Source organism: Acanthopagrus latus, chromosome 10 (genome assembly GCF_904848185.1).
Source record: "Acanthopagrus latus isolate v.2019 chromosome 10, fAcaLat1.1, whole genome shotgun sequence".
Taxonomy (NCBI): Eukaryota; Metazoa; Chordata; class Actinopteri; order Spariformes; family Sparidae; genus Acanthopagrus; species Acanthopagrus latus.
In genome coordinates this window covers 19,302,647-19,316,362 of record NC_051048.1, presented here as the reverse complement: position 1 = coordinate 19,316,362, position 13,716 = coordinate 19,302,647, and the positions used below count along the sequence as shown (strand labels likewise).

Genomic DNA, 13,716 nt, shown 5'->3' with positions numbered 1-13,716 from the left:
GAGCGGGAGTTCAGCTCAGTATGCACTCACTATTAATACAATGATGAGTAGAGCCCTAGAGATCCATTCAGACGGCGATATTGCCTGGCTCCTATTCATTACAAGAGAAGCTATTTTCTACGTGTTCTCTCGCCAGTTTGTCCTGTATCTCATGTAAAAGAAGCTCAGAAGCTTTTACAATACTGTGATATGCTGGAGCAATAAAGGAAGTGCCGTTGGTTATTCACATGAGGTGTCAAAGGATACAGAGGCATTCTTTACATTAGACTGAGTATGTTGAAACTCCTCCGCTAGATTGTGAAGTGTGTCATATTTTCAGAAGATGTTCAGAAAACGGTGTGATTGAAAACAAAATGAAGCAGAAAGCAGAATTCAGGTAAGAACTCCCTGTGGTTTTAAAAACACACTGCCTGTAACTCGAGTCTATTTGATGTGTTTTTTGTCTGCTGCGGTTACAAACAAGCTAGTCACATATTAATTTTAGCAGCCGTACGGAAACAGACTCATCAAAAAAGTGATTATCACATTAAACAGAGAGAAATAAAACGTCTGCTACCAGTTTTGGAAAAGTTTCTTTTAAGCACATTTATTCAAATACTGTTCGATACTTGTCACTCTACAGTTGAGGATGATGGTAATATTTTTGTTTTTCTACCTAAGTATTAATGCAGAACTTAATTTGTAATCAAAGCATTTTTATCTTGAGGTATTGCTACTCTTACTTCAATTAAGGATGTCATTACTTCTTCCAACTGCACATGCATGTAGGTTTTGGAGAAGCTAAGGATGCCTAAGTGGTTAACTTGGCAGCAATAAATCCAATATATTCCAACTGGAATTCTTTATGATAACCATTATTATATAACAATACAGTTAAAATTACTTAAACATCAGGTAATTATTTCACTGCTGGTGTTCATAATGCATTTTAAGTGATTAATACATTCATAAGCCGTTGCAACTGATTGTAAACCATTACAGCCCCCCCCCCATAAAATTAGGCTACCATATATTAATGATGGTTAAAATAAAGTGTTACAGATACTTTGTATATAAAAAGAAAGAAAGTCTGTACATTTTGGTTTTAAAGCTGAACCTTCAATTAAGGACTGCTATAAGGAGGCGTGTTAGAATAGTACCTTCAGAATAATGTTTTTCAGTGTACAACATTACAACATTAATATTGTAACATTAATTTGCTGACACCCAAAAAAGCTCCCACAGGATGTTTTACATGTAGGCACGCGTTTTCATTTTATTCCTTGGCCTCTGTACACCAGTGTTTTCCTGCTCTGATCATTGAATGTCCTCCTTTTTTCCAGAGAGGTTCAGATTGGCGAGGCTGCACCGCATCTTGTCTCAGTTCACAATGCTAAACTTAGCCGAGCCCTCCCCTCCGGTCCGCTGTTAGGCAGTTCTATCTGATAATGTTTGGTAAAAGGAGGAGTGAGGAAAAGACCTCTTCCCGCCTCACACAGGATGAAAAAAATCAGCCTGTTGTTTCTTTTCTTTGACCTCAATTACCATCAGGGCACTCGTTACTATAGGGGCATGTTGAGTCATGCCTGCTCTGGGAGCTCTGTGTGTGTGTGTGTGTGTGTGTGTGTGTGTGTGTGTGTGTGTGTGTGTGTGTGTGTGTGTGTGTGTGTGTGTGTGTGTGTGTGTGTGTGTGTGTGTGTGTGTGTGTGTGTGTGTGCGCGCGCGACAGCGATTGTGTTCACTTGAGCCTAGGAAGCAGCGTACAGTAGGTGGGGGCCAAGGTGCATTAGTCTGGGCTGAGATGCTCCCTTGAGTGATGTCGGCACATGTGGGTGGGTTACAGGAAGGATGGAGGAGGCAATGAGAGGAGAGGAAATAGCAAAACGATGTCAGACATGACGAGAGCTGAACAAAGCCCAGCTCGCTGTCAGGAGCCGCAGCTGCCAGCGCCGCAGACGCACCTCCGGCTTGACAAAACGCCACTCCGCTGATAGAAAGCAGGACACGCGCCTCTGTTCTGTTTACACTGAGGAAAGGAAAATTGGAAAATGACCAACACTTGCACCAATTTAGCACTGTAACCAAAGGAATACTTTTTAAACTATGCTAAAAGTTCCATTTAAATCTGATCAATTTGAGCTACTTTAAATGTACAAACACTTTGAGCTGCGGTGAGAGGAATCACTGACGCATCCTAAGCTGGAGTGGATTTGATCTAAGAAACTAATGTTGCAATTTGCACAGGGAAGTGGTTTTAAACATAAGACCTTGATGGGAGACTTACTTCCCATTTCCTCATTTTTTTCCCCCTTCTTGCCACGGCTATGCACTTAATGAATTGAAGTGGTGATTAATTAAAAGAAAGTGCTTGCTGGATGGAAGGACGCGTCACCCCTGTGTTCTGAGTATGTGAATCAAGCCTTTATGGAGAGGTGGCATGCTTCTTGTATTTGTTACTCGTGTGTACACAAACACGAGGTTACCGTCTCCTGGGAGTGTACCACCGAGGGAGAGAAGCTGCTGTGCTCTGCAGATTTCCCTCAGTCTAGCATTCAATTTATTAACTTTCACAGTTATTAACTTTCACTGTGTCAGTACATCTCTGCCCTGCCATGACAGCTTTCTTTTGATTTCGCCGGGAGGATGTTGCGTGCAGCTCCTCGGAAGAATCGGATCAAATATTCACCCTGTGAGGAGGTTGATCCAGTAAGTTGCGGTAGTTTATTATGACTGCACTGTATCTGGTCCTCCCTCAGAGCTAATTTGTCAACACTGAAGAGCTAATTTCCCCCACAGGCATCATGGGCAGTTTGACTGACGGTTTGAAACTCGCGTTTGTACGTTGCCACCCGGCAAAGAACACCCCATCAGTCTTTCCCCCTCTGCTGGAATTTGCAAGTACGTGGTGTGTTGCCAATTAATGTGTTCAAATGTGTGTCAGCGGGCGCGAGGAGAAGCAAAACAAATGGCTCAATCATGCGCCGTGCTGAATGGATATCTGGGCCCTGTCATGATGAGTAATGCTAATTGTGCTTAGCAGCACCGTTGGTCAAAGTGTCAAAAGCCATCAAGTAAGGTTTAAGAAGTTTGTCACGATGGTTCCCGCGGTCAGCTCATGAATTCATCATTACTGAGGTGCTATCTGTCATCCGGCTGCATGTCTCTTTAAAATGGCTTATTCAGTCGAACTTTTCCTGAGGTTGCCTGACCACTTTGAGCGAAGCAGGCAAGAGCGAAGCAGGCAAGAGCGATTGCACTGGTTCCAAGCCACAAATTCGTCTCACGCAGCATAAACATTGTTTAATGATGGTGTTCCCTTAAATCTGCAGAGTTCTTTGACAGTTAAGTTCTTGGATAATTTTGCACTCCGCGCAAAAAGCCTTTGAGATTTCGCTTGCCTTAGGCCATATGTAAACGTAATTTACTTGGGAGAACAATTTGCCTGAACTGTTCCTCACTTCAAGATAAATAATCCCTCATGCATTATTGAAAGTGCGATACTTTTACCACAAGTCACAGTTCACGAGGATTTCTCCCCCTCGTTCCAAAGTCGTCTTGCAAATGACTTATTTTATTTCTTGTCCCCTTCCAGAAATTGCAGTTTGTTGCAAACTAGGAAGTGGGTGTGACAGTTGTAATCAAATAACGGTATCCAGATTCATGCGCTAATTAATCACTAGCTCTGGGGGCCGAACCCATCCAGCGATTCTCGGTGGAAAAAGAGACATTTGATCTGTTGAATCAGCTCCCTTGCCGTCTCCTCCTCCCTCTTCCATCTATCTTCCATTAATTCAATGAAGTCAGAGTTCATTTGAATGCAGCCCCCCTCTCGAACACGCGCACATTAAGTTTTCAGTTTGTATCATCCGCTGCAGAGTCGCAGCCTCTTTTTAAAGAATAAAATATTGTATCTTCACATTCTAATAGCCTAAACATTTTTTTCCCCCTCTTCTCGGAACGTATTTGGCACTTAGCCCGACTTTCCGGCTGCCTAATTGTAGAGAGCATTATTATTTATTGAGATATTTTTCCGCTGTGTCTGAGCTTACGCACTTAAGCTGAAGCCTGAGAATGATCTAAAACCACATTCCTCTTGTTGTGAACCGTCACAAGCCCCCGACATGTGTTTATCCAAGTGGAGGTGGCTCATGTAGTCAGCCTCATTGTCATTGTTCATGGCAGTCGACCTTAACTTCTTCTCCCTGACACTTTTCCTTGAGAGATGAAATGAAATACAAGCTCCCCAAGGCCGCTCTTTTGTTACTAATGATGACTTTTAAATGTCATTGTTGCTCTGCTCCGTCTGCACTCCAATGCCCGGTGGTTCAGAGAAGGTAATGGGTCTTCGTTTTGTATTAGTGACCTAAGAATGAGCTCTGATTTTCAACAGCTAAATTCTTCCCTTCTTACTATTAAACTCACAATCAGAACTCAAAAGCCCCCCTCCCGGAGTGGTTTTTATACGCTCTGTGGGGGTGCGACATTTTCCAAATGAACATTCTCTTCCTGACCTTTCTGCTGCCCTTTTTGGTGAGTAATTGCAGTTTTTGAAATATTCATTTGTGAGTTATGTCATTTGTGGGCATCATGATTGAAAACACTGCTCTGCAGTGTGAAAGTAATGGGAACTATCCAGCGTGACCCCTCCAGTTCACCCTCCCCAAACTAGCACTCCTGCAGGCCTTCTTCCCTCCTCCCATACTCAGCGGTGCACTCAGAGGAATTATCCCGGGAGAATCTTCAGTGGAGGAAAAAACAGTGCATATAAATACTCCTCTGAAGTATTAACTGGAGAGGGGGGAAGAGAGATGACTTGGACAGAACATGGGATGACTTTCGATAAGATTTTTTTCGTTTGTCGATAGCTGTGGCGATGATGTGTACAGGTAGACAGCGGTACGTGCGAGCGGGGCAGGATGCTGGCTCTGGCACCCGAGGAATATGAGCCCCATCAATCACCGCCTCCGGGCACAAATGTAATTACAGTACAGTTGTTGACTAGCCGGGTAATCCGAGACATCACTGGCATGCGTTCACTTGCTTACATTAGGGGATTGCTGGTGGCCGTGTTGACGGCGTCACTCCTCTCTGATGTTTTTTTAATGCTTCTTTGGGGGACGCTGGCCTGAATCGAGCCGCAGCCTTTTAAAAAAAAAAACACAAAAAAAACACAATGATTCTTTTAAGCTTGAGAATTTGTAAAGTTTCTGTGCAAATTGATTAAATAAGTCAAGATTCATCACATAAGGTTATATAATGGAACCCATTCCGGGCCTTTTGTGGGGTTTAAGATATCTAAAAAATAAAGGACACTCAAAAACATGAAGATCGATAATCAACATCATATCGGTCTCATTTGCTCATTTGTCTAAGTGCACCTGTCTAAGTCAGCTGACATAAGTTCCCCTGTTTCTTTGCCGTTGTCACTTTCAGAGAAGTTTGGTGTGATCCAGACCAGAACTTCTCGGGGGGGCGGAATAAATCTTCCTATTAAGAGGGAGATAATTGATGGCTTTCATCACCAGCATGAATTAATTTATTCCAACCTGAGATGTTTGTGGCAAGTGCGCTTTACCGTGTTGAGGTCTGAATGATTTCTGAGAAACCAAATGAAACGACACGATAATGAGGGACTTCTTCTGTCGTCTCACCCCTCCGCCACCGCATCTCTTTTTTAAAATGTTTTTTTGTGTGTGTGTGTTTTTTTATTTTGTTGATTGTCAGGGAGGGAGTGCCTGCATGACACCTGAAAATATGAAAATGGCAGTGATCGTTTTGTAACCTTGTGAAAATGCTGTGCGCTGACCGCCTATGTCTGTGTGACATATATTATGATTTATAGTATGACTTTTTTATTTTCCCAAAAAGAACATGTGTTTTTTTTGACGGAACCAAAGGGCTTTTTGACTGAATTCTAAATGGATATTTTCATATACAATATCTTATATTTCACATGAAATATTGTGAGATGCCCGTATGGCTCATGTGCTTCATGTATTTCTTGTGTACCAAACTCTTCATTGTGTGTGCTTTTTTCTGTAAGGATTGCTTGTGTCACTGTAAGTCACTGGTACTTAAGTCAAAGGCACCCATATAAATAGTATTCAGCTAAAAGTCTTTAGTACTTTCATGTCAAAAGTAGGAGTCTTTATGCTGTTTTATTCCTGGTAGATTTAGTTGTGTCCACATTATTACGCGCACTGCAGCTGCTTTAAGATACGCAATTACCCTCGAGATGGCCGGTATAACTTTTGATAAAGCAAGACAACCAGGATGAGCTGGTGCAGAAGGAAAATGCCTCGTGAGTCAACACGAACAAAGTTACATGTAACTTCTGTCAGAAAACAGTCATTATCACAGCTTCAAGATGAAACAGGAGCAATTTTTCCATCACCTGAATCACAACAACATTATATAACGTGATGATTGCGCCGCTGAGAAAGAAGGAAAGAGTGGAAATGTCACGCTAACGAGACAATTTTCAGACACAGAAGTCTGTCACTTTGCATTTGCCATTTTATACACCTCCGACAAACAGAAAGAATGATATGATTGATGCCATGAACGTGTCTTTCAAATTCAATTCTGTGCAACAAAATCATTTTCAGTTAAGGTAGTTTTTTTGTTGTTAACTGAAATATCAGAAACATGATAACAAATGTTGTTTCCATTTAGACGTTGTTAAAAGCTCAGAAATAAAAAACTGCCGTTCTGTGTGTGAGTATTTGTAATATTATCATTGTTGCTCGAAAATGAAATTGAGCCTTGTTTTAATATGATATGAGGCCCATTTTGTAGCAGTTTCCAATCCCGTGACTTAATGGAAATTAAAATCTTGTGGACATGTTTGTGTCATTTATTGCTACAGAGGCGAATGTGACAATTAATCATGATATGGCTTTCAGGTGATGTTGCCTAGCTCTGTTTTCTCCGCGCTGTTATTTTCTGTCCCCCCCTCTCTCTGTCCTTGTGATGAATGTGTGTGCCCAGCGGTGGCTCTCGCAGCTCAGACGCTCGTCTGAAGGGGATGTTTATAAAAATCTATAACTGCCACAGTCCTCCTACAGTCTCTCAGGCCACTGTTTACGTTTCTTGCTCATTTTTTATTCTCGCTGTAAACACAGAACTCCTGCAGTCTGCCGTGCACATGCCCGCTCGTGCGTGAGTGTGAGCCTCCACAGACGTGCGTGGGTGTGTGTGCGTGTGCCTGTGTCAAGGAGAGGGTGAAAAAAAAAATGCAACCTCTGAACTGCCGCCGCTCGGTCCCACTAGTCCTCCTGGCCATTTTGGCTCTGCGGTAAACAGCAGATTTTTTTATTTTTTTTTGCCAAACAGACTCTCAGCTTTGGCTTGAGGCACCGAGCACCTTTTGACCTGCTGCCTCCTGCCGGCTTGTAGTTTAACTGAAGTGCATTGTGTCACCTTAAAACACAAAGCATTAGGCAGCTCTTATGATTTATGGATTCAGCTCTTGAGGGAAATTGTACCAATTTCCATGAGACACACTCCGCTCTGCTTTCTCTGTCTCTGCATGTCTGTCTGTCCTCTAATTTCTCAGTTGAATGCTCGTGTAATTAATGTTTATTTTCTCACAGCCGAATGCAAACACCGTGTCTATTTCCTTATGTTTGATCCGTGTCAATCTCGCGCTCTCTCTTTCCACAACCCCCTGGCTTCTCAAAGGCCCCTGTGGTATTGCTCATCCACCCACTCCAAGCAAGCAGCGTCCTGTCCGCCCACACTCTCTAGACCAGGGTGGACAACCTCTTCTCATATGTCTTAATGTCGGACCTTTTGATTGCAGGTCCTCCCGTCTGTTGTTGTATTTTCCTGTAGGAATATTCAGACTTATTTTTTCTACAAACCCTGACACCAGGATAGAGTTGTATCCACACTAAAGTGCAGTGTGGTTAAAGCCTTTAACCAGGGGAATGGAAGGAATCAGAACAAGTCGCGCTTACATTCTGGTTCTTTTTCTCTGCAGCCTTCAGTCGAGCGCCCATCCCCATGGCGGTGGTGAGGAGGGAGCTGTCCTGCGAGAGCTACCCCATCGAGCTGCGCTGCCCGGGCACCGACGTCATCATGATTGAGAGCGCCAACTACGGTCGCACCGATGACAAGATCTGTGATGCCGACCCGGCGCAGATGGAGAACACGAGGTGTTACCTGCCGGATGCATACAAGATCATGTCTCAAAGGTAGGGACGTGTTTGTGGTCATTATTTGGACATTTTTGCATGAATTTTGCTAAATGAAGTGGGGATTTCATTGGACTCAATTGGGCTGAAATTGAGTTTAATTTTTGCTAAGAAATCAGTATCCTGAGTGTTTGTTTTGACTTTCCCAACAACGTGGTGAAAAAAAATGTTATCACCAAGAACAAGATATTTCCTTTTCGAATTCCAACATCCACAAAGGCAGTTAACCAGCATGATTAAAAGAGATGGCTAAGTTAGATACAACACTTACCTGTGAAGAGCAGCAGGTGAGTTTGTGAATGTTAGTATAACATATTGGAAAAATAAAATCTAATTAGCTCCACTGCTAGCTTCCACTTTCTGAGTGGAATACATACTTGACCGTACAATGGGTCCTCCCAAATGCTGAATGTTGTGAAGACCGACTGCTTAATGGCTTAAAGGACATAAAACATGCTTTAGATGTTATTGCTGAAAATGAAATGAAAAATAGTTTATCAGGGCATCTGCGGATCCTTAAATTGTTTCCTTCCTGTTACTCAGTGTTCATCTTAACACAACCCTCAGGGACTTTAGGAGAGAAGCATGGTCTTTTTAAAAAAATCTTTGTTTAGTACAACCTATAATTGACAGTCATCTTTAGTATGGAGTCGACAGTGGCCAATAATTGAGACGTATCAGCTGAGAGGAAGGCGGCAGCAGACATTTTAAATCGTTGATCTCTTCAGCGGGTGGATACTCCATAGTTAGATAAGCTCTTAAGATGGAGGAAAGAGCGGATCAAATATGTCCAGAACTGCTAAGACTGTGCAAAGAAGTTTTACTAAACAGGCCGAGAAGAAACAGGGAGGTTGTAGTCTTATTCGAGAGAGAGAGACAAAAGAGAGACAATGTATGTTTTCGTCTGTGGAGACGATCAGCTTTGTATTTGGACATGGTGCGACCTCGTTCTCTGACGTTTTAGTGTGATGAACAATATGTTGGCAGTTTCAGAGGAGATAATTAGTGGAACTTCTCAGTATGTGTGATATGCAGTCAGGTTTGTTGGATGTAATTATTTCTGCAATCTGCACCTAGACTGTGCTATCGTTCCTTGAAAGTGTAGATTTTAGCTGTTGCCATCAGTGATTTTGTATAAATTGGTGGTGCAGTTAAAGGAAAGTGTTGTCATTTTCTAGACAGATAAATGCGTGATGTGAGCATCTCCCTCTAGGAAAGTTGACATAAAGTACTGAGTAATAAATTAATTGGGCGAAACTCAATAAATCAGTTGATGATCATTTAAGGTGATGTAGCTGTTTGCAGCATGTACTTGTTTTATTTTTAAATTGACCACAAAAGATTCATCATAGTTTATCTGTGGCTTAACACGTGATTAACAATATATCTTCTTTCTTTCTGCAAGTGTTGCATATTTATTTGTCTGTAATTTAAAGCTCTACAGATAATTACAACACATAGCCGTGATGAAAAGTGCTCGTTCTTAGCCACATTCTTAATAAAGGAATATTTGCATGTATGCGTATGTACACATAGAGTCACTATCACAAACAAATTGAGCTTCTGCTGCTAAGTAATTGACTCAAGGAGCTGTGTTTGTTAGAAAATCTGGAAAACATAATTATCAGTTAATGAGAGATGCTGTAATTCACACCTGAGGTCAGCCCAAATGGAATTACATGCCGCTCTCCTCGGGACATGTTTTTTTCTCCATGAAACAACTGTTTTTATTGATCTCGCCTCAGAATATGGAAATTAGTGGCTTTGTGGAAAACTGGTGCAGAGTATCACACAGTGTGTCCACGATTCATGTGTGTGATAAATATGAGGTCTGGCCCTTGAGATTTGTAAAAAAAAAAACAAACAGAAAACACAAGAGCCATGTTTAAAGTTTCCAGTGGTTTCAGAAGATTAATACAAAAGCCCTCCTGTGGGGTGGTGTATGGTTTAGTAACATATCCCTGTTATTGATTAATTGGGTCAGGAGTCCCAGTAAGCCATTAACACGTTCAAACGTAACCTCACCACGCCTGGCTCCTAATCTATATTAGTCATAAATCCGTTCCGACACAAATCCATGTTCATTTGAACTAGTATGAATAACATTATCAGCTATTTGTCAAAATAAAAATGTGCTCGATGAGCTTTGCTGCCATGTGTGAGTCTTCTTTTCAGAGTTATGACCCTGTTGTGCAGAAACCGGGACATGGAGACCTATTTGTCAGGGCAGACAGAGTATAGTCTTACTGTGCAGTGGCTCTTGCAGTGTAATGGATTGCTAACATTAAGGTAATATATACACAAGTTTCTGGGGGTTTTAACCAAGTAGGCTGGATTCAAGAAAATGCACGGTTGAGGACAAGTGTGGACTGAATGTATATGTAGTCCATTTTAGCTCTTCTATTGACTTATTGCAGCACTTAGAAGGCATGGACTCAATCTAAATAGCGAGCCTGCGTTAGCGTTTGTCCAACTCTTTTTATGTCCGAAGCTTTGGGTCCACATAAGACAGACCCCTTTGAGAATACTAATGGACCTGCAGGGCTTTATCAAACAATTGCTCTTGGCTTTTTTTTCGTTGGGTGCCATAGAGTTCAGATAATCAGCTGTGTGAAAAGCAGCTGATGGTAAAAAGAGGCAGTTTGAAACATGTTGTCAGATAATTGATGCACCCTGTGGCTCCCTTGTTCTCCAGCCGCCCACTCAGACTAAAAATCCCCGCAGGAATGAATCAACGGGTCCTGCCACTGTCAAGAACACAAAACTACCATAAAGTGCCAGAGAAAAGCGAGTCTTTTTAGCATCTCGTCGCTACTGGGGGCGTTTCAACTATGCTAAAAGGTAACCACAACCCGATTTCAGAGCCAGAGCACTTTGTCTTGGAAGAGGAAGTCGCTAAGTGGATGAAAGGTGTGGGCGGTTTGAATCGAGGGTGGGTGGGGAAGGAGGGTGCCAAAGTAGGGACGGGGCGAGAGGATTCAATGATATTTGTGGCTGCTGCGACACAGCCGCACATTAGCATGCGGAGGGTTAGCACAACAAACGAACGCCACCCCCGACTATTTCATTGTCGAGCTGTCAGCGCCGTTGCTAGGAACCTGTGGCTAAGCTCATTAGGGTTAAAAAGAAAACGAGAACAAAACAGAAACAAGTAATCTGAAGGGAGGAAGTCTTCAAAGGCTTTGTGATAAGGCCCAGGTGACAACAGGGGCACCCAGGGCTGACTGGATGTGTTGGGGCTAGATGTATACAGCATGATTTCTGTGAGGATAATGTGACGCCTGAATAGAATGAACTGCAAATAGAGTCACATGCTTGATTTCCAGTGTTGCTTTCCCTTTTCTGACTTTCAATTAGCTTGCTTTGATCGGATCTGTGGCCTGTAAGCCACCGTCAGCACAATCTTTAAGTTGTTATCACGTTCATCACCACAGAAAATAGTTTTTTTCTTTTTCTGTGTAATTGTCTGTGAGTCAATATCAGCAGTCTGTCATCAGACCCCGCCCCCCCCACGTCTATTGATCAAGCAGTATGTTTACATACGCGCTATAACCCAATCACTGGAAACAAGCCGAACACTGTAATAGTGTGATTAAAGCATTTAAGTGGGTTTTGCAGTAACCGGATTTCCCCAATAATCGGTGGTTTCCATGAGATGTTTGATTACAGGGCGAATGTGTGGAAGGATGTGCTTCAGACTGCAGAAAACAAACGGGAGACAGTAAATGGACAGATTCGTTGATGTGTTTTGTTCTTTGTAGCGGTTAATTTGCATAATCACACCACTGCGCCTGTGTGTGTGTGTAGAGACACATTAGGTTAGATCTGTTTTTTTTTTGTTTTTTTTTTAAATGATTGGGGCAAAAATGAACACTTCCAAAGACATGTTTGAGTTTAAAAAGTAGAGCAGAGATCAGCACTTTGAAAATGTGCGGTTTATATCAGCCCAGACACACTGCTTTGCATCTGGTTTACTGTGACGTCAAGTCAAAACAAGGTAATTAAGAACAACAAATAGAATGCTAATAATTTGAATTTGAAAGAAAGTATTGAAATCACTACGACGTGACATTTGTTGGCGTCCGTACCACACAAACACGTCTTACATTGAAAGAGGCTGGATTTGTCGGCCAGGGCCATCTCTGCATTATATTGTTTTATATATTATAAAACACACATGTAACCTCTTCTAACTTCTTTTTTGATTCATATAATCAGCGTCAGCACGTTCGTATCCTGTTACTCTGGAATATTAGAGCATGTTTGTATTCTAACTGCTAAAACCAAAAGCACACAAGCTGAAATGAGACACAGCAGGGTCAGCAAACACGCTGGCATTTATTTATCTAATCTGATTATGTTTACCCAAATTTCAATCTTAATTCAACAAAGACAAACTGGTTAAAGTGTAATAATCTGAGCATTACCGAAAAAATCGAATTAACATGCTCGTGAATGCACTGATAGTAATTTCCTCTTGTGGGACTTGTGGCCCCCTTTCTTCCCCCCCTAGCCTGTGTACCACCTGCCTCTCCTGCTGGCACCAGTTAAGTCGCGGTGACTGGCAAGCGTGGTAGTTAGCATTCACATCCCGTCTGAAGATGAGCCACACTGCTGCCAGCTTAGTCTCTGTGCCAGGCTCACATCCATCACCGGCAAATGCCCGGCCATGTCACCAGCTCTCGCAAGCTGTCAATATACATTTAGGCGGCTCAATCCCTCTGCTCCCCCAGCCTCTAAGAGCTCTCCATTGATATTCAGCTATCAAACCCAAGTGCTACCTTTTCCAGTTTAGCACCCTTATAAAGCTGTATACTGGGCTACTTCGGCAAGGTGTTTGGTTCCATTACAGTCTTCTAAGCGAGAGCTAATAGCACCCTGTACCTGAGTGATATCACGCCGCTGAGCTAGTGAGTGCCGTAATGCATCTCAAAATGAAGGTTGTCTCGCACCACGCTGTGACAGGATGAAATGAATGGCCCTCTTTCATTAGCTATTGCTCCCTTTGTGCTGTGAACATCATGGCAGTGCCGAATCCCCAGCCTCTGGGTAAACATGTCACCTATAGGTGGTGTCGCATTGCAAGCACGACGGAGGCTAATGATGCTGTAATTGCAGCATGCTACCGAGGATTAATTTAGCACAATTTGAGGCCATTTGCATTTGCCTGTGCACGCACACTGCAGCCTGTGATTTTTGCAAATCGTTGCTATTCCCCGGCGGGATATTTTTGGAGCTCATTGTTTGGGCGCTGAGGCGTCTGTTTGAGTCTACCTCTCTCCAAAAAAACGTGTATAGATCTAGTGCCATTTCCCATTGAGTGAAATCGCTGGAGAGACCGGGCACTTGTGCTATCAAACAACAGTGACCCTTTTCTCATCAGAGCCTCAGTGTCTTTCTCCTGCCTTTTTTGTGTTCCCCTTTTCCTTTCCCCAAGGCGGTGTGGCCTTCACGGCCAGTAATTACAGGCTATATCAAAGCTATATATCACCTTATATCTCGGTAGAGCTCAGCGGACACCTTAAGGGACAGCTGATAG

At 42.6% G+C, this 13,716-nt stretch overlaps 1 protein-coding gene across 21 annotated transcripts in view; it reads left to right on the top strand.

The window, feature by feature from the left end:
• Nucleotides 1-13,716, top strand: part of LOC119027225 (adhesion G protein-coupled receptor L3-like) — a 211,437-nt gene that overhangs the window by 70,791 nt on the left and 126,930 nt on the right. For all 21 annotated transcript variants that reach the window (XM_037112192.1, XM_037112195.1, XM_037112203.1 and 18 more), the window contains exon 4: nucleotides 7,964-8,177. In XM_037112192.1, the coding sequence (XP_036968087.1) occupies nucleotides 7,964-8,177 (214 nt within the window). The remainder of the gene's footprint in view (nucleotides 1-7,963; nucleotides 8,178-13,716) is intronic.